Source organism: Pollicipes pollicipes, unplaced genomic scaffold, assembly GCF_011947565.3.
Source record: "Pollicipes pollicipes isolate AB1234 unplaced genomic scaffold, Ppol_2.1 Scaffold_5925;HRSCAF=7027_pilon_pilon_pilon, whole genome shotgun sequence".
NCBI classification, from domain to species: domain Eukaryota; kingdom Metazoa; phylum Arthropoda; class Thecostraca; order Pollicipedomorpha; family Pollicipedidae; genus Pollicipes; species Pollicipes pollicipes.
The window spans coordinates 78,033-99,529 of NW_023596781.1; the positions used below are offsets into that span (position 1 = coordinate 78,033).

General features: G+C 51.9%; 1 protein-coding gene across 1 annotated transcript; it reads right to left on the reverse strand.

Annotated features, from left to right (window-relative positions):
- LOC119104155 (trichohyalin) lies at positions 1 to 21,209 on the reverse strand. Its single transcript, XM_037227838.1, has 13 exons — positions 21,010 to 21,209; positions 16,855 to 16,989; positions 15,968 to 16,038; positions 15,291 to 15,435; positions 9,892 to 10,018; positions 8,692 to 8,776; positions 8,047 to 8,193; positions 7,187 to 7,278; positions 6,631 to 6,774; positions 3,671 to 3,769; positions 2,061 to 2,153; positions 1,422 to 1,584; positions 1 to 219 (listed from the first exon to the last, which is right to left on the reverse strand). Exons 2-13 carry the CDS (start codon positions 16,970 to 16,972, stop codon positions 151 to 153), a joined length of 1,353 nt encoding a protein of 450 aa, XP_037083733.1. The 5' UTR covers positions 16,973 to 16,989; positions 21,010 to 21,209; the 3' UTR covers positions 1 to 150.
- Between the last annotated feature and the right edge of the window lie 288 nt (positions 21,210 to 21,497).

Sequence of the window (21,497 nt, forward strand, 5' to 3'; positions counted from 1 at the left end):
GCAGACATCAGAGAGAATGTATGGGCATGGTTTACCACACGACGGTCGTGATTCCGCTCAGCTGACATGGTGAGAGGGAGGTGACAGATAGGCGAAGAGTCTCTGCAGCACGTGCAAGCACACAGCACAAAACACATGGCCGCTCAGGTTCTATGCGCGCCTGGTCCATTGCAGGAGGGCGCGCTGCCTTCTGGCCGCGTCCTCCTTCAGCGCCTCGACCTGCGGGCGAGTGGGGGTCAGAGCAAGTCCAGTTTTCCCCCGGCGCATTCACAGCACCACAAACAGCAGGGCACGATCACGTGAATTTCGGTAGATGCAGCAGCGGTAGGAGAACACAGATTCCGCTCCTGTAGTTAGAGGCTGACCATGTCCCAACACACCCGCTGCATGTCACAAACGTGCCAATGCCGCAACGTCAGAGATGGTTACAGAGATCGCAACTCCAGTCAGCGTCACTTCCTCGTGGTCACACAAAAACAACTTGGCGACCCCAGATGCACGGGTGGTGTGGGTGTGGGTGTGGGTGTGGGTGTGGGTGTGGGTGTGGGTGTGGGTGTGGGTGTGGGTGTGGGTGTGGGTGTGGGTGTGGGTGTGGGTATGAGTGTGGGTGTGGGGTTACGGGCACATACACCAACATCCACATGACCCCATCCATAAAAACTGGGCACGTAGCCAGGATTTAGCTGGAGGGGGGGGGGGGGGGAACTTTAACAGCGCAGCTTCCCGGTCTCACTTACAACCCCCTAGTTCGCTTTCCATTTCGGATTTAGTTCGCTTTCCCTATCTCTTTGGCCGAAGACCATATTTCAGATAGTCGGGGGCTTCTTCAGTGATCGATAGGCCCTTAAGTTTCTGGAAACCCCGCAAAAGCTCATGCGTGATTGTTGCCTTTCAGCACATCAACCCTAACAGCACAGCACATCAATCCATAAAATATAAATTCAGGTTACTTTCAGAAGCGTGGAAGCCCAAGCCCTTAAAGGAAAAACTCCCTTGGCTTCGTCCTTATCCGCAACTTCCGGAACAAATATTCTTTGAATGGAAATTTAACGTCCGGGATGTTAACCAGTAAAGCCAATGATGAAAACAGACATCTTGCAAATTAAAATGGATTAATGGAAAACTATCTTCATCTGTTCCAACGGACATGACATACCATCTGGCGCGGTAAATTTGGTTTATGTTGTGTTGTTCAGTTACGGTTAGGTCATAGGCACGTCAGAGGTCACATTTTCAATTCCTTACTTTTCCTTACTGCCTGATTGACATTGACATTGACATTTCCTTACTGCCTGATTTGATATACTGTAAACAGTCGAGTGTCCCATAACCCAACTTGGCGTTTTCGGGCGCACCGACTACAGTGGTCCCTTGGCGCCCATCCCGTAGCCCCAGGAGGCCGCCAAACTAGAGGCGCTAACCGTGGCGCAGATGGTCTCCTCCTGCTGCTGCAGCGTGACCAGCTGCTGGTGGTGCTGCTGCTGGTCGTGCTCGGCGCGCCGCTCCAGCTGCTCCAGCTGGCAGGTCCGCTCGGCGCGCGTCTGCCGGTCACGCGCCGCCTGCGCCCTCCCCTTCTCCAGCACCCTGCAGACACGGGCGGCCCTCACAGCTCGCTGCGGCTGCGGCTGCGGCCGGCTGCGGCGCTCGCGGCCGCCGGGTCCAGCGCTCGAAACACGCGCACCTGGCATACTTGGATGGCCCAGTGGCGACACGTGGCGATGCTGGTCGCGGCCTTCGCCAGTTAACGCGGCCCATGGTGCGGAGGCCGATGCCAACAACGCCACGCTCGAGCCGTCATCGGCTCATACGCCTCGAACGTGCGAGTGCTTACGTGCCCAGAACGTGTCCAGCCACAGTTCAACTGCGCCCAAACGGCGGGAGGCCTCCAATGTCTGAGGAGCACGCTGAGGTACGAGACAGCGCTGTAGCGCTTGTTGCTAAGCCTGATGTTTGGCAGTTATCCGACTCTGCGGACGCCAGAGGGGCACAGTGGTCCCTGGGGCGTTGTTTGTTTACGACGTCGGGTTGAGTGACTCCGCTACGCCCAGTGGGCAGCTTACTGCGTTCGGTTTTCGAGCTCCTCCCGTTTGGCCCCCAGGTAGCGGCCGCTCTTGAGCATTTGAGACTCCCGGCTCTCTTCAATCATCTGATATCTGAAAACGGCGATCAATACCACATCAACGACACGAAACACCACTTTCGTTCACGTTTTCGTTCAACGGATCTCCTCGAACAACAATGCAATGGAACTTGACGACCCAACAAGTTAACTGCAAGTTTCCAGCACGAACTGTTGCTCAGATAAGCTGCATAAAGCTGCAGTTCGCACGTCGTCTCCGACTCCATCGCACGCCGCGTGAGTCGTATAGTCACTGCATGGTCACACGCGCCGCATGCTTGTTATTCGAAACAGATATTAATGTGCTTTCCATACCGCTACTGCAAGGGAAACATTAAAAACAGATAGATAACACTCGTACATTATTATGTGAGTAGTGGTTAAGAACTCCACCATCAGCCATTGTACAGATGGCGTCAGTCGATTGACTTCAGAGACAGCCACGGAACGGCCCGGTTTTATCAATTTACGCAAAAGTGGGGAGATGAAACTTAAGATCCAGGATCATGTACCGTTGGCCAAGAGCCATTTGTATACCATACGCGTGCCTAAAACTGCTACATGTTTTATATGATAAAATGCGGTTTTCGAAAAGATGGATGGAACATTTGTAGATTACACATACCCTAAAGGTGGACATCACGAGTCCAGAGCTCTTATCCTGACTTATCATCTTTTAATATGCTGGACGGGACTGGTTCGACCGTCCGTACTCAACGTTTCAAGCTGTGTTTATAATCACGAGTCTCATAAGCACTTGTGACCATAGGCACAACTTGGAACATCGAACACTGGCAGTGTAACCAATGTTTGCTTGATAACAGCGCGTAACCAGCACCTCCCAATGTATCGAAAGTAGATTACCGTCAGCATGATAATTCTGAACTCGTAATGCCGAAAAAACATGAGCTCAAGGCCTCCCTTGGTTATATCCAGTACGAGATAAGGGCGGTGGGGCTGGCCATCGTTAACGTATGGCTACAGATACGACAGATGCAAGGGGAGGGGTACGGGATGGGAAATGCTCCGAACTCCCGCAAAACAAGGCATTAAACTACCGGCGCTGCGCAAGAACGTATGAAGTATGGAACAGTGTCCGTGCCTCTCATTCAGCTGCTGCTGACAGAAATGGCATCGCAGGCGACGGAAAAGGAATTAAGTATGCGACCACCCTAATGTCTTGCGGTCAGCTGTCGCTCACGTGGCCGACATACGTGGGTGACGTCACCACACAACACGTGACGTCACATATGGCCCGTCAGTCTCTGATAGCTGATTGCAGGTTCGGTCACATAGCTGACTCAACAATGCACGCGTATTCAGTCGGCTGTTCGTGGTGGAATCAGTACATGCTGTGTTCATGATGAAAGACGCATGCCGATAACGATGGGCCGGCAATCCCAGCAAACGTCGCTCGTACCCACTTGGACACCCCATGGCGCTTCCTAACATAGCAGTCAAGCAGTCGAGCATGGTGGCCTGCGCCCCTCCCCCCCCCCCCAATCCCCCCGAGGTGTCCAGCAGATGCAGCGGGCGACAGCACCCACTCACTTGCTGTTGAGCTGGCGGTTGGTGGACTGCAGTTCGCTGGTCTCCACACGAATACCTTCAATGTCGCTGTTGACCTTCTTTATCTTCGACGTGGCGTCACTGAGAACATGAGCGCCGCGCGTGAGTGGGCGCCCAGGAACACCACACACTCCAGTTATCTCTAAGAAAGACGGCAGCCTACACAACGTAAACGCCGGAGTGCATTTGGGTCTACCGTTTTACCTTTGTAAAACTGTGCAATGTCAAATAAACGCACGATGGAAACATCCAATGGAAAACGAAACGAAAAACAAAAAAAAAAACACCTTCGGTGTAAGAACTCCACTGGGGAGCAGCCCCACTGCACCATAGGAAACGCATCACTCAGTCCAGTCTCAGTAACCTAGGGTGTCGAAGCTTGAAAGCAAGCAGACCCCCCGCACCCCCCACCTGAGGGGCGTTTACGAAACGGTGTAACAATATGGGTATCATATTAATACTCGTGACGTCCACTTTCCTCACATTTGGAACAAAATTAGCCCTCAAGCCCGGGAGTCAAGGTCACGCCAAAACAAGGCGACTTGGTACTAATTCGTTTAACTAACCAGGTTCTACAAAACTTGTCATATTGATGCTTGTGATGTCCCTCGTTGTTGTGTTAAAAATATCAAACCAAAAGGTCAAGGGTCGAATGCCGGTAGTGCAGTGATTAAGGTGTTCGTTTAAGAAGCTGGAAGTGCCAGGGTCGCTTCCGCAAGGCTTTTCCTGCCAGGATGAGAGGCGCCATATATCTCCAGCTGCTGAGTGTCATAAGACCCCAACGACACGCATGGTGTTTGTTTAGGCCCGCTTTGGCCTGTCCGCTTGCCCACCCGGAATGTCCGTTTTCGTCACAAAACAATCCGCATTTAAAGTCAACGGCCACGGCCACACAAAATGGTGCACCGTGTCATCCGTTCGCCTGGCGTGTCAAGGAAAGCGAACAAAACAGGTGTCATATTGACGCCGTGATGTTTACTTTCGTCACGCAAGAAAATCAGCTCTCGAGGCCAAACGCTAAGATCACCCAAAATGGGCCACACCTTGTAATTTTGTTTTTGAAAATAATTGTAACATTGAAACGGGTACATATTGATGCTCGTGATGTCCGCTCACAGCATAAGAAAACAAATACACAAAAATTACTGAATGTCACAGGTTTAATTCTGCGCCATTTGTGTCATAACATTTTGAGAAACGGAAACACGCAAGAAAACCACGTTTTACGTGGCTTTGACTTTGACTCGCGCACATTTATCAGCAGGTGACGAAAGCGGAAATCCCGGCCACCAATGGGGCACCTGTTTTGTTCGGTTTCGTTGGTAAACGAAGAAGTGCCAGGACACCGGTTTTGTGCGGCCTTGACCTTGAGTTTATTTCCTTGTGTGACGCAGGTAAACATCATGAGCATGAATATCTCATCAATTGTATTTGATTTTGTTGGCAAAGAAAGGAATGGCAGGGTACCCCAGTTTCGAGGTTTTGCTGACCAGTACATGTTGAAAGAAGTTAGGTAGTGAAAAAACTGCGTATTCGTGAGTAGCTGGATAAGATTGAACCATTTGTGAAAAACAAATTTACTCCGACTGGCTTTACACTGGTCGTCTTGGGTTCAAAGCACCTGCTGAGCATAGCTTACTGCGTATACTCTGAGGCTATTACCCAATTCGTGCCGTCCAGTTCAACAGGTAACTATCCGTCCGCCCTTTTGCCAGACAGGACGACGAAGTATTTTACGTGCCGAAGCATTGTGCGGCACGGCCGCCCCGGGCTCAGGTAACCGTGTGAAAAAGCTGACGGACATCGGAGCTCGACGCTGAATTCCAATCCAATACGGTGTTAACTTGACGGGCACCCACACAGGAGCATTGGCGAGATGGCACAGGGACGTCGATCTGTTTACTATTGGACAGGCAGAGTCGAGGCTTCAACAACCCAACCTCCCCCGAATGTGTCCTCCACGGATTTGAAAAGCTGTGTGGTAGATTGGGGTGACCGGACAGGCATAACTATTTTTGTGCCGGGGAGTTGCGATTGCATTGAACAACAACAAAAAACACACAAAAAAAGCTGAACTCAGCAGCTCAAGACAGCATGAAACTGAGGTCAAAGCCAACAGCGCAAATGACACAAAGCTAAAGCCGAGGCCAACCGTCTAAAATCAATTGACGAGGGTCATTTTTGTTGTGGTGATTCCACAAAAAAAAACAGAATAGAACACAGAATCTGACGTATTTCGGTTCAACGAGTCCGACAGATGTATACGGGCTACTTGGACGTCAATGAAGCTTGGCGTGCCAGTGGAGCTTGGGATGCCGATTAACAAAAACAAACAAACAAAACAAAACGTCAAAGAGCTGGACGTATGACACGGGCTAAACACGACCCACTCGACCACCAGACAATGTTAGCGTCGCCGTCAGACCCGCCCTCCCACCCGCTCCTTCTGTAGCTGCGGGATGGCTCGCGTGGATGGCTGGCGGGAAGGCTGGGATGCCGTACAGCTGGGCCGAGTGGCCCGCATTTCTGGGATTTATCGGGTCCCGATTGTCCAAACGGCACCGCTGGCAGTGCTTCGTGATAGGTGTGACTCCAGGCTGCAAGGCTGGCTTCTCAAAAGCGTGCGTGTGACTACGAGCAGAATTACTGGATGAGTGTGCAGTTTCCAGGGTCCACGGGCCAGGAGACTCTACCATCAGCGCCACCACGCGGACGCAACAGCGGCGCCCCCTCAGCTCTTTCGCAAGCTTCGGGCATTTCTCATTCCTGCGACCCCAGACAAAGTTGTCGAGCTTGCGCCTGCGAATACCACTGGCCGCATATTGACCTCTTCCGCCCCCACGTCTCCCTCGCGGCGCTCGCCTCCCGCTGCCGTCCCCGTTTGCTCAGAGCGCGGCGCGTAGCGACGTTCACCGCATGTGTGCGCAGAACAATCGACTCACCACTGGCGGTCGGCCAGGTCGCGCAAAATGGCGTTCTTCTGTCCGAACTTTGTCGTCCCCTCGGACAGCTGGTCCACGTGTTGGCGCATCCGCTGGAGCTCCTGTTGCCGGGTGGACAAGGCCTCCCGCTGCTCCTCCAGCGCTCTGCACACGCGAGGACGGCCGGCTCAGCGCACGGCCAGGCGTCGGACCGTCAATCGCTAGGGCGGTCAGGAGGCTCACGGCCTTGGACTCAGGACACAGAGGTCCGCGTCCTATTCTTACAGCAAGAATGCACCGTTAAGCAGTATCACAAGGAACGTCGATGACACAGTCGTCGATTCATCAGACCTGGTCCTCAACACGAGTTTCGATGCCTTGCGCTGCGTTTTGTTCTCCTCACCCGGAGACATCATTCGGGGGCGGCCATTGTGGACCATTGGTCTATGTCAGTATGCGCCTAGTCATGATTCAGGCCGCCAACCACACCAATCCAATCACATAACCCAATCCACTAATCCATACTTGTTGCCAATGGCTCAAACAGAACATGCCGGGGTGGGGCCAGCCAACTCACTGGAGCTCCTCCCTGGCGCGGACCAGCGTCTGTCGCACCTTCTCCGGCGAGGTTACCACCTGCGCCTCCAGGCTCTGCTTCTCCTCCATCAGCTGACAACGGAACACGTGTTTGGTTGAAGGAGGTGTACCTCATTGGAAGGTATTGAAGCAAGCATCAGATATCATGATATGAGCTCATTTATGACTGTTGGTGTGCATTTACATAAAAATTGCGCTAGACAGCACAATTTCTCCATATAGCAAATATGCGACCGAGTACGTTGTTGCCTGACTGCGTTATCGTGCCTTGCACGACATCACCTGAACGCCAATTGACGGTCAGTACATCTAGAAATCGTGCTCTCACGAACCTCAGATATGAACACCTCGACAATTTCATTTGCCTTGGCCTTGATCGCCGCACGGCCAACGCAACGGCAGAATTTGAACGACTTTAATACGGCGTCATGAATGCATGGGCGACCTTGGTATAATCTACATCTTCGTAGTCATGTAGCCCAGGAACTAGAGGATGTGTCTTGAGGGCAGGGCTGCGGGCTGCACTGAATGATCTTTAAGATGGCTTTTTCAGTTCAAACCCCATACAAATGCGGAACTCTCTTTAAGTGAGGGGAAGAGCGAGCCGCGCCGTCCGCACGGCGTGAGCGAAGCGATGACGTGAGATAGAGGAGCCCGCCCCCATACTAAACGCTACTGACAGTAATAACCGTGAAGCACCTTGTTCACCAGCCAGCCCCGGCGAACCGGCTGCCCCCTGAACGGTCCGGCGGACGTCAGTACCCGACTCCCCGCGCGCGTGACGACCGGGCTGGGAGCGTGCGCTGCTGCCCGGCCTGGCGGCGGAGAGGCGGCGCTCACCTTGGCCTGCTGAACAGCGACCGCCTGGATCTGGTCCTGGACGCGGCCGGCATCGGCCATGGCCTGGCGCGCCTCCCGCGCCAGCTCCTCCTTGCGCTGCTGGAGCGCGCACATCTCCTGCTCGCGCTCCTCCACCAGCTGCTGCTCCTGTGAGCCAGCGCCAGCGGCGTCACCCACAAGTGACGGCTGGGTCACATCGCCGGACGATGCGGCGCCTGCAGCCGCAGAGCGACGGCAGGCACACGGCGTGCCACCGAGGCAGTCAGCTTGGCAGTCGGAAAGAACTTTCACGAAACGACTTCTGTGGCAAGCTGATGGGTGAGGGCGTCACAGCGGTATTAAAGTGGATTTTCTCCTGATCTACCCTATGTAAATATGCACTCATTAGTACATGATGTTGTTAATCATTGAAAGGATGATTAAGAACGCACGGGATCAGCGCAAGAGCTGTAAAAGGGAACGACATCGGATACCGCCTACTCGTGACTAAGATGACGATTTCTGCCGGAAAAAGGTCAATAATAATTCACCAAAAACGAAATTATTTGCTGCTACAACCTGTCAAACAGTTACGAAGATCAACGGCGCAGTGCCTAAATGGCCAAGTGTTTTGATGAAAAGAAACCAAATGCAAGCAAAACGTACCTTTTCTACGAGCATTTTCATCTCCTCCTCTCGCTCAATTTCCTTGTGTATGTTACTCTTCAGGTCCCTGTTTTCCTTTTGCAGCCTGCGCGGGAAGTGTCAACGAGTTAGTATACAGACGAACTGGTCGCCATCGGTCACATGAATCCTCACGATTTAGAACATGCTAGAACCCGCAGCTTTGTGCTTGGCTGCAATTGCGTCAGAATTTCGTCCAGAATATCTCATAAGCACAAAGGTCTTAAGCTCACGGTTTTACGGCATCTGGACTTGGGAGTTGTCGTGCTGACAACAATCGACCATCATTAGCAATACTTTCCCAGACACCGACCGTCACTACACGGCATCACTGGACACCAACCGCTGCTGCACGGCATCACTGGACACCAACCGCTACTGCACGGCATCACTGGACACAGACCGCTACTGCACGGCATCGTTGGACACCGGCCGCTACTGCACGGCATCGTTGGACACCGCAACGCCACCACCACTTAGGATGGATCCAAATAATTAAAAAGCGCGACTCCTAGACATAAACGGAGGAACATACAAGTTAAGCGTTGCCTTTCTAAAGAAATTTTTGATGTTTTAGGCATGAACATGCCTGACCGCTCAGCTATTTTGAGCGCCGCTAATATACGAAAGAAACCAGAGCCATGATTTTACAGAGCACACCACTCCGTGGATGCAAAGGGTAGCCGGGCACCAAGGCAGCAGAAGGGTGACACTGACGGGTTCACAGGATGGCACTAGCAGATATACAGAACGGTGGCACTGGTAGGTACAAAGAAGGGTGGCACTGGTAGGTACACAGAAGGGTGGCATTGGCAGGCACACAGAAGGGTGGCACTGGTAGGTACACAGAAGGGTGGCACTGGCAGGTACACACAAAAGTATCACTGGCGGGTACACAGAAGGGTGGCACTGGTAGATACACAGAAGGGTGGCACTGGCAGGTACACAGAAAAGTGGCACTGACTGGTTCACAGAAGGGTGGCACCGGCAGGTACACATAAAGGTATCACTGGCAGGTACACAGAAGAGTGGCAGTAGCAGATACACAGAAGGGTACCGCTGGACGCACACAGAAGGGTGGCACCGGCAAGTACACAGAAGGGTGGCACTGGCAGGTACACAGAAGGGTGGTACCGGCAGGTACACAGACGGCCCTCGTCGCGCGCCTGCCGCCATACTCACCTCTCATACTGGTGTCGGACGGAGCGGTGCGCGTCACGGACCTGCTCGCCATACGTGTCCATAATATTCTGGTGGTGCAGCGCGAAGTTGACCAGAGCCGACAGCTGACGCCGCAGCCGCTTCGGCCCTGGCGGTCAACGCATTACGGAAGGCCTGTACATGACACTGCACCACTCCACACCGCAAACCCTGGCGGCATCACATAAGACACGTCCATGGTAGCGCTTTGGTGGCGCTCGAGTCGAGGAGGGCATAGGACAAATCTCTTCGGAGCTTGTCCTGCAGGCTACTGATGCCGTGTCTCATACTTGTTTGTTAGTTATCATGTTTCTAAACATGTCCACCATAGACGTGTGGCTTTACGCAACGCCACAGCACAATATACGGGGGACTAAGATAAGGACAAGTAGATAAGAGGAGGAAAGATAAGAAGTTTTTATGTTCACAGATAAGACAAACACATACAAATTTTAACGCGCCGACAGAATCGGAAAACTTATGCAGAAAAACAAATCTCAGCAGGGCGATTGCTGTGAAAACCAGAATAAAATGCTTAGATACAAGAGTGAGAAAATATGGATGCTGACACATACACCACGCACCTCTAAACAGCGACAAAACCAACGGATGGACGCAAGAATGGACCCACACCTCAACGGCAAATATCAACTTAAACGCAACCGTATCCGAGCATCAAACAGAAAGCAGCAGCCTTGGCTCAGCACCACGCGAAAGTAACAGGAACTTCTATTCATTGGACAAACCCGCGCAGGAGGAACAAGCCAAACCCGGACGCTTGGGGGCGTGCAAGGCCTTGACTGAGTCATGCACTCCGCACCGCGACTGTCGCAAAAGCTCGGCCGGCCGAACAATTAGACAAAGATGGCCGAGCGCTGTCACCCATGGAAGGGAAGGCCCCATGGTTGGAGGGCGTGACCTCTCAAATGCTGAAGGTACTCAGCGGGACAGGACGGCAAGTGCCGCCGCAGGAGACTTCAGACCGGCCAAGTTCCGGCGTGGCGCACGGGACAGAAAAGCAGAAAACCTCCCGAAGCACCACCACTACACGTACCCATCAGCCTGGCACGAAGCCGGATACCAAGCCGGACAAAAGGAGTCGAATGGGATAAAAATAGATCGGGATACAAGTAGAATCGGAAACAACTAAAAAACAGAAACTAAAGAAGGAGAAAATCCGCCAGAGATGAACGGCGGCAGGCATAAAATTCGAATCGAAAAATTGGAAAAGGAGTAATGTCGGCAGTGGTAAGAGGTTCACAACATTTCGAAGGTGAACAAGCTGTCAGGGATAAAACTCGAGTCGGAAAGTCGACAGCGATAGAGGTCAGATGAGAACACAATCCAACGTACACATATTTGACATCGATAAATGTCGCACTAGATAACAAACGAAAAGGTGGCCAAATATAATTCAAGACAGGAGAGTCTTAATGATTGAATGCCTGGCATAAAAGGGGCGTTAACGTCTGCCCTGGATGCGCCCACGGATTCCATCGGTTTCACCACCAGATTCCGTCGGTTTCACCACTGGTTTCCATCGGTTTCACCACCTCGCATCTCCGTGTCCTCTACTTTGGGCCCGTCTGCGCTCACCAGGCAGACGCTCCTAGCAAGAAGCCAGACTTCCAGCCTTCACGACTGAACACACGCGCACCCAGGAGACTATCAGGTGGCCAATCTGCTACGGGTACCCTGTTAGCCTACATCTACGTCCATGACAGCTTTCTCTCCGGCCATTTTCTGGGACGCCCGTACACTGGCGCCCACGGCAGGAGGTGGCGCACAGAGGCGGCGCTCTCCGCCAACACCGTTTTGTCGTTAGCCCCGGCGCTTGAAAGGCACGTGCATGGTTCCCGACGTTAATCCCTGGTCCCTACTTCCCCCGTTTATCATTGCAACAGCAGAGACATGGCCCTAGAATCGGAACGTTTCCATCGATACAGACTATATGGGGATGGTACCATATTATGCACGGACTGCTGCACGCATTCCTATCTGATCAGCAACCGTGGAGACGAAGCCGGGCTTCTGGCTTTGAAGATACATCTAAAGGCAGGACAGAGGCACCAAGAAGAAGTCAAAACTAAAGCAAGTAGCTTGTTTTTTGTTAACTAAAAGCCAAATCCGAAGCCAATGGCTCGCAACTTATTACAAGCGAAGGCCAAACCAAAATCAGCGGTTCCGAGCTGAGGAACCACGAAGCGGAAGCCGAATCTTTCAGTTTCAAATTATGAAAGCGAAGCTGACGCCGTATCTGGTAAACAATGTCGTATTGCAAAACCAAAACCATTTTCGCGTCTAGTCCGACGGCACGGGATCAGAAAACATAGCTGGGACTTCCAGAGGTGACTGAGATGAGTTGCCGGTATTGCACATCGGCAATTTTTCGGACTACTGTCCTTGTCTTGTGTGTCAGTACACATACGTTTCGGACAATTATCTGGCTGTCATTAGGTGTTAATTAGCCCTGGGAGTGACAGTCTGCTTTTAGGCTTTTGGTCAGGTATGCGTCGCAGACTAGACAAGTTATAGGACTGTAGTAAAACTGTAGTAAAAGCTGAAGTGCAGTAAAATTATGGTAAAAAGCATGACAAAACCAAAGTTTTGTTCAAGACCACACGAAGCCGACGTCGGAGCCATCGTTCAAAAATTATTGGAAGCTGAACCCGAGCCCAGAGCCAGTTGTTCAAAACGGCTTAACTCCGAAGCTGAAGACGCGGCAGATGCCCGTTCAAATAGCACAAGCCGTCACAGCGAGAGAAGAGCGGTATAATACTCCGGGGTGTGTCTAGCGCGAGCACCTGACGTGTTTGGACACTCGCTGTAATACAGCCGGCTTACCGCCCCTGGACGCCGGGAAGAGCGGTATAATACTCCGGAGTGTGTCTAGCGCGAGCACCTGACGTGTTTGGACGCTCCGGCTGTACTACAGCCGGCTTACCGCCCCTGGACGCCGCGTCATGACGGGCACCACCCGGGCGTCATGACGGGCACCGCCCGGGCGTCATGACGGGCACCACCCGGGCGTCATGACGGGCACCACCCGGGCGTCATGACGGGCACCACCCGGGCGTCATGACGGGCACCACCCGGGCGTCATGACGGGCACCACCCCAGAGCTGGTGAGGTACCTGGGCGTGCAGCTCAAGCGGACTAGTCGAAACGTGAACATGAATACACACACCTCACCAGCATCCCGCCCGCCAAGGTCTCTGTGATGGGTTCGAACTCACTGTGGTCGAAGCACCGAATCACAGCTGCAAGTGCCTGCCCACAGAGGACACCAATGCTGCTCAGATCCACATGCCGGGCAGCACCAGGATCTGTTACGGAAGCAGCACGCGGATGGTTCCGCACTGCACCAAGACCGGGAAAATACCAGCATTAGATATCACTAGTCGATGCCAGAAGCACACACCCTGAGTTGGTGCCGCATCACAACACCACGAATGGCGGAGTTGGAGTTGGCTCTGCAGTTCGTTGATTGGTCTCTGGTCTGGTCGTTGAGCGTATATTTTGTAGGCACTGACATTCAACCCAACGGTCATTTAAGCCTGTCTTTTGATAAATCCGATGACATTTCCATCTCGGCAGAACCCATTTGACAGCAGCTGCACATTTTTCCATTTGAGGAAGGCAGCTTAGTATGTTCCTAATATAGGGAAATAAGCGCTCAAAATTACCCGGCTTGTTGCGTTTTCTCTTAGGTGTTTGCTCTTTTCTGACGCGATATACCAGCTATGACATTGTTTTTTGCGTCCGCACCGGCCACTAGCAACATGTTTTTTTCAAAGTGAAAACATTTTTCCTGTTGGTACATGACGAAGTAGATGTGTGCACCGAAACACAGCACGGAGACGCCCCCCCCCCCCCCCCCCCCTGAGCGCTCGTGGGCACAAGGCGTCGGTGTCTACTGATGGCATTGTGCCTTAAGAGTTCATAGATGTTTTCTCAGCGTCCTTTTGAGTCACTTGCTGTCATTGTTGTTGGGACCTTACGGCGCGTTCAGCAGCTGAGGTTTCACAGAGTCGCCTGCCCTCACCATAACAGGAGGGGCAGGCACAGCGGGGAATCGAACCACAAATCTCTGAATACCGTTCTTCGTTGACAAATGGGGGCCCATTCCCTATTTCAGGGTAAGCACATTCCTCACGTATGACGTCAAGGCTCAACCCCAGGCCCTACTCAGCCGGGAGGCGATGTGCGTTTGTTTACAAGTCGTTGCTGTTGGCATAGCAACGCCTTGCAACAGACCATGCGCTGTTGACGGCTTTATATGTCCGGCAAAAAGTACGTCTCGATCACATCTGGATAGTGTGATCGACACGGCAATTATATGCTTAGCTACGAAACTTGCCAGCAACTGTTCATTCCAATGATATTCACGTGCGCCATTCCTGCGCGCTATACGACTCCATGGGGCTGCACCAGCTGATTCTACTTGTGCCAACATTTAGAATTACAGGCGTTATTCATTGGCGTGAATCTGTGACGCCACCTCATTGGGCGAAGCTTGGGCCGTAGGACAATGAGGAGCCGGGCTCTGGTTTCCCCGACATGCGGTGGAGCCACTGCGCTACTGTCCCCGTGTCGTAACCGGTCACGCTGTGAACGTTCCGTCAAACCATGTGTGCCGTCAAGCGGCTAAAACGTAATTTTTGTATGTGTTGTTGACGTTTGCCAATTTCAGCACTGATCTCACCACGCCACACATACTTCCATGCACTGTCAGTTGACTGCAATGGTGATGATTTGGGCTTTAAGGCGCGCCGACTGCCCTGGCCATGTGACATGTTCAACATAAACAACTTCTTGCAAATATGTGCAGAAGTGCCTCGGACACAGGACTGCAACTCCCCATGACCTGTGATGGCATTACCATTGACCTCACTTGGTCACACAAACCCGCAGTGCATTGTCGATTCAGTCATGTATCGAGGATTCCGTATGCATAATTGCACTCGATAAAGGCGACAAACGGCGGAGACGCGGGTCTGGTGTCCCCGACCACATCAGTTCATGTGGGTTTCTGAGGCCCATCGGCGAACGGGTCAATACCTCACAACATGGGAGTCGAGGGGTATTCTCTACACAGAACGAGTGGCGTTAGTTGCACCGTACCAACTGCCCGCCCGCCACCAACAACCCGCCGCCAACAACCCGCCACCAACTGCCTTTCTGGGGCGGCTAACATAGCTGGCACGCTGCCGATGGGACACTGGAAGGGCCTGAAATCCTGCCTGTAACAAAACATGGTATGGCAAGCTGGTGGCTGGCAGCAGGAAGAGACCATGAGCTATCCATGTATAGCAACGCCATGAACTGCTCCGCTCACTGCCGTAACAGCACCACACGCGCCTGGGCCGACCGCCACTCACGCGGCTGAGTGATGTCGTCGATGCCGAAGCTGTCGTAATGCACGCGCGCCAGCAGGGTGTGCACGACGCCGTAGAAGCGCAGCAGCGGCGTCTGCTCTTGGTGCATGTCCGGGTACTGTATTCGCGACATCTGGTCAAACGGCACCTGCCGGCCAGTACGAGGCTACAGCCCACACCGACCGCCCCTCAGCGACAATACCGCCGTGGCAGTGGCACGTTTGTCATTCGATTTCGGCGCGACGAACGCAAGCCCGAGGATTCAAGCCCCACTGCCCCACGTCATATGCATGCTGAACGTCACGGAACGACCGCCCACAAAGCCACTCCTCGAAGTAGACGTCTGAGCGCCGATGGGCCATAAATGCTGTAAATACACATCCACAAGGATACCAGTGCACCAAATAATTGGCAAAGACACAATGCAATTTGAGCTATTTTGATATTGAGCTTGTGAAGCGGTCTGCCACACACACTTAGCAGAAGGAACGGCGGCAACGGAAGTGGTTTCCCTTCCACCAGATAAGGAAGGCAGGGCGCAGTGCATGCCTACGACCGGCGGAACAGCAAACGGAACTTATGTAAATTGTGTACGAAGCTGAATCTAATCACACGAGCACGGCGCGACATCCTCTGAAAACGACACGAGTATAACAATCAACAGCCCGCGACCAACTTACCACCAGAGCCCGATCTACATCCCAGCCAAAAACTTCGTTGACGAAGAACTTGAAAATGCTCATGGTCGATTCTGAAATAAACAAATGTCAGCGATCTGGTCCCGCCGTCCAGTGCGGCCAGTTCAACGCAAGTGCTCGGGCCCGGTTATGAACACTTAAGGTCACCATGCAGCGCCGCAAGAAAAGCCTTCCAGCGCGTCACCCGTCCGCGCTTCAACCTTGCCTACCTCATTCTCTGCCCGGCTGCAGGATACCAATATGTGTTGCACGTCTGTGCGGCACATGCAAACTGGAGACATTGCAGTGCACTGGTCCCTTTGACGTGCGAATGAGAATAATATAGCGGAGAACAGGTCATGTATATATATATATATATATATATATATATATATATACATTGTATGTGTGTGGGTAGGTACATCTTACGTGGCACATACGTCCAATTTAAGAACAGATCGGACAACTTAAACGATGTGACTCGGAACCCAATGCAGCATAACACAGCATCTGCACACAACACGGCAGAGTTCAGCACCAGGACGACAATTTATGGGAAAGTATTTCGCTTCTTTTCGCGATTCTGGTTTTCGACCACCGAGACGGCCTGTAGCATGAGCCGCCATCAAATCCCACGCATCTTCCTCATCCCGCATCGCCAGTACCAGCTGGTGACGCCGCGGACAAAGCGCAGTCCACCACTGCCAGGTGGCGGTCACATTGTGTTCTGCGCATGAGCGGCCCCCGCGTCGGGCCCAGGGCCTCAGGCGGACAAAGCGCAGTCCACCACTGCCAGGTGGCGGTCACATTGTGTTCTGCGCATGAGCGGCCCCCGCGTCGAGCACAGGGCCTCAGGCGGCGGCAGCGGCGCCGCTCGCACTCACACTCACCCATGGTCGGCTTCTTGAGCGCAGCCGGCGTGACCGGGATATCGTGGCCGACCACATCCGTGCAGAGCCGGATCAGGTCCTCATCGGAGAGCGTGGGGAACGACAGGCTGCTGGCCATGGTGTTGCAGGGCGGCTCTGAACAGAACAACATCGGCTCATCACCACGTGTAGGCGGCTCCAGCCCACAGTAAACATTAAGACCTTGCATCCGATAAAAGCGTTGTCTTGTTTAGGGGATGTACGGTTACGTTTTACGAGAGAGGTGATGAACCGCAGGCACCTTCGCCGAATGCGGACTTCTGTTTGAGCAAACCATGGCGCGGTCTACCTACGCCGTCCGATCTGCGCACGTCACCAGTTGTCCGTGGAGTGACCTCGACCTCGCCATTGCCAGGGTAACACTGGCGAGTGCACGCCGACGCCCGACCGAAAGTACGTGCATTTCGCAAACGTGCACTGCATTCATATTACATCCTTAGCGTATGTTCTAGTCAAAACACAGCAAACTATGAGGAAGCACTCCGCGGTTTACAATAACCAATTAACGATACAGCCACCTCAGTGTGAGAGGGAGAAGGGGGGGGGGGGAATATGTGCGCACAATTCCTAATCCTCCCCCCCCCCCCCGCCCTACCAAGCACAATGAGACGAGCCGCCGATGTCAATGGCATTGACAGGACCCGGTTTCAGCCCATTCCTCTATTGATACGGCCTGCCGAATGTGCATGGAGAAAATGTTTGCGCGTGCACCTATTGACCCACCGTGACCCAGTGGAGGAAGCACACCAGTATGGCTGAGACTCGAGTCCTCCCAGAGCCCAGTCTGCCCACTATCATGTAAGGTTCCCCATCCGTGCATCAGTAACGGCGAGAGGGCGCCGCTCACTCGCACGTGTGGCATAAAAGCTATGGTACACTGTGCCACGTCAAACTTCACTGTATCAACCGAATAGCTACCTGTATAGCTAGCAACAAAACGCAGGCTAGGACTTCGGGCGACGATGACCTAATAAGATCAAGGTTGTAAAATGTAAATGGCGCGCGAGCACCTCATCGAATTGTCAAAGCATCGAACTTTGATGTCGCTGCATGCATTCAATGGTAACCCACCCGCGTGCCGTTTAGGCGATCGTAGCTTGACGCATCGACAGCCCGGAGGTGTCCCTGCCCAAAACGACACACGTGGGTGATGGGACATCGCTGTCGCCTGCGGCTCACACCCCGAAGGGATGGCGGATGACGCCCGCGGCCATACTCCCATTGGTAGCCGGGTCTGTGCGGTCGCTATTTTGAGCGAGACCTGTGACAGCCCCATTTTGATGATATGCGGGAAACTGCCGACAGTGCCAAAAACCCGTCGCCGATTCATCCGAAGATGCCACAATCTCCGTTTGTCGAGCCGCAGTACTCGACGAAGCTTTGGGGCGCGATCACCCCAGCCATCAAAGCCTGACATGTGGAAATGCTTGGACAGAAAGTTTCACAAACGACCGAATCGGAATTTTTCCGTACAACCGCACTGGCTAAAATCTCAGTTCGTCATGCATGTTGAAAACTCGCCTTCAGTTCCTTCGATTTGGAATGACTGGGGACAAAACAATGCGTACGGGTAGTAGAAAAGCAATATATCCCCCTTATACAATCGTTGTGGATACCGAACAGCATGGCAAGTACGGCAATTCGAGCTTCTTCGGCTATCAGCACAGCCGACTAAAGATGAGGGAAGCGGGGGAGGGGGGAGATGCGTTACAATTTGTGTTTTGCATTGAGTTTGTGACATCGAAACTGACTGCATCAGCAAAATACACGCATATCGATGAGATGCAAATCCTCCATGGCACCAAGCGCGCTACTGCAGGCGCGGGATACCACACCTTCGATGAAAAGGGCACGAATCACTTGCACGCGCGGCGTGGGCGTAATGCTATCCTGCACCTAACAAAATCTACCTGACTACGAGGAAGGTGCGCTGACACTCAGCTACCCCTTGACACCAGAACACAACTAGCCAGCAGCTCAGGCGTTACTCACAGCCCATTGGAACGAAGGGGGGGGGGGGGGGACAGGCGCAAGCGCCTACCGCACACATCGACCCACCGACACCATCCAGCGCCAGTCGCTATGACGCTGGCACCATGGTCTGTCCGCCATGCCTTGAGCACACGGAGGTGAACTGGAGATAGACAGCCCAGCCGTTTGAACTCAGCATGTTAAAGCGCTTGGACAAGCAGGCAGACAAACATACATAGATATACCTTTTCTGGTGGGTATATAAATATTTGTTCACGGGTACAGCTAGCATGCATCACAGCAGGCTTTGGGCGAGCAACTGTCCAGGTGTACAATCCCAGCAAGCTAAATAAGTACCAAGATGCCTCCAGCAGCCTGGGTTTCCAAATATGCATCAATATTGTTTCGTGGCTTATGTTTCATACATTATTCAATGGGACAAATTCAGGAAGAATGTCTATGAGGTTACAAAACAATATTTCCTCGAGTCATGTCGAGCACAACTGATAACACGGTGCACAAACATTGAGAACTACAAGAAACTACCCTTAAAGCACCAAATATCAATGCATCACTACAAACTGGCTAGGTTTGTTTAATTCCATGTCAGGACCTGTGACCAATCACAAGTATAGGCATGCTACAACACAACCTGATACAATCATCTCCTTCATCATACTAGGCCAACAGCTATGAGAAAGCTTATTTCTAGTTTTGATAATGTATGACATGTCTAGAGGCCAGCATCCATCCAACACACCTATTTCTAGGACCTTATGTCCACCTGCATAAATACAGAAAAGATTACAAAATCACACATATCACACTCAGGATGAATGACACAGGCCAATGGCATAAGCCTGCAAAAGAATTCATAAAAATTAGCAGGTGCTCACCAGAATCAAAATGTCTCAGACAGTCAAAGATGCACAGGGCTGGAGTCCAAAATAATGGAAGCTGGCAGTTGCTGAGGTGCCAGTGCCAAGGCAACATGATAGATGATATGATAGTGTTCCTAGCAGCCAGTCATGTTTGTTTTCACATGTCCTTTCTGCTAAGTACACAACCACACAAATCCATCACAAAAGACATGCAAATCCAGTAAACTCTAGCAATCTGCAGATAATGCCGCTAGAAGATGCCACAGTAAATCATCCGAGCTTCCAATAATAAATCAGTATAGCCAATGCAACCATGATTTAGCATTGCACTGTTTAACTAGTTCCTTCCAGTTTATTAAAGGTTGCCAATTCAACCTAAAAACTTTCAACTCATGCCTCCATCAACCTACACCCCACTTAAACATAACTTTTTCAGTACAGCAGCAGAAACTGTTTGACCTGTTTGCTGCCAACCATGCAATGAGCTTAGTGGTGATTTTCTAGAAAGTTTCAACATTATTGAGCCTTCAATCTTAGGGCTACATGGGGAAAGACTACGACTTTGATGATAACAATAGCATTAGTGAGTACATATACAAAACACAAAACAAACCTGATGTAAGCTGGTTAATTGGCAATTAGCTTAGGCAAATCATCACAAAACTTCTTCCTGCTCATTAACCTGCCAGTAATGAGGACTAGCATCAGGTGATAAACATGCTACTTTGAAGGTGACATAGCAGAGCTGTGCATTTTTCCTATCACTGTTGCTTTATTGTGTAGTAATCACAGCCCCAGGTACAAAACACATCTAAAAACCAAGTGTTTTCATGGTGCTGGTGAGCTGGACCTGGAACAAATTTTGCCTCTACATGCTTTTTTAAAGTCTGGGTCACAAGCTTGCTCCCAAAGGGAAAGGTTGGCTCATTTTGTCACTTGCTTGGCTGCATCCACATTTACAAGAAGCCAGAGTGGTGTCTGACAACCTTATGATTGTTCCTTCCTTCCTCTTGCTTATGCTACTCTTATTGCTCTCAATATCAAATTTAAGGAGACTTGGGTTCTCTTAATATAGCCCATAAACGAAACGAAGCTGAAGAATGAGCAGGCTGCGTTCGTACCACCCCCAGTCCACACAAAAAGGCCAACGCAAAACGCCTGATTAAACCAAGGCGTCACTGCCTCCCTATACCGTTGAAATAAACAGGCGCTACCGCACACATTTTGATTGCTTGAATGGTTGACGACACTTTACGTTACTCACCTGCTCTACAATGACGCCTTCCTCAGCAAACCGCAACTCCCAATAACTGCCCCGAAACGTTCAGCATCCCCTCCTTCAAACGCAATATTTTGCCGCCTTTGCCACTAAGTTTAAAGATGGGCGCCAGGGCTGCGCTCATTCACTGCCATAACCTACTGTAAATTCCTTTCTTAACAATAGCTTAGTAATATGCCTAACTGAGGCACTACTACTATTAACCTAGTCAAGAAACGCGGCAATAAGTGCTATGGTTTAAGGTAAGATCAATCCCAAGATTATCACCATTTAGAATTTCATGGATATCACAACAGACGTCGGCCGCGTTTCATCGTGACTATCGTGCTACCAATAGTAGAAATCCTGTTCTATGATTGGTCGGGCGGCCATGATGTACTCGTGACGCGAAGGGTGTGACGTCACACTTTCCGACCACTGGGCTCGCAAAACGTTTTAGGCTGCGCGTATACACCCCCCCCCCCCCAAAATGG

Bases quoted from the DNA above. Each gene is read 5' to 3' on its own strand.
- LOC119104155 (XM_037227838.1), bottom strand. From the start codon at position 16,972: ATGGCCAGCAGCCTGTCGTTCCCCACGCTCTCCGATGAGGACCTGATC. The intron at 8,194-8,691 runs GTACGTTTTGCT...GCTGGCTCACAG, and splicing joins TGAAAATGCTCGTAGAAAAG to GAGCAGCAGCTGGTGGAGGA. The intron at 1,585-2,060 runs GTAAGCTGCCCA...CCGTGTCTGCAG, and splicing joins GAGCTCGAAAACCGAACGCA to GGTGCTGGAGAAGGGGAGGG.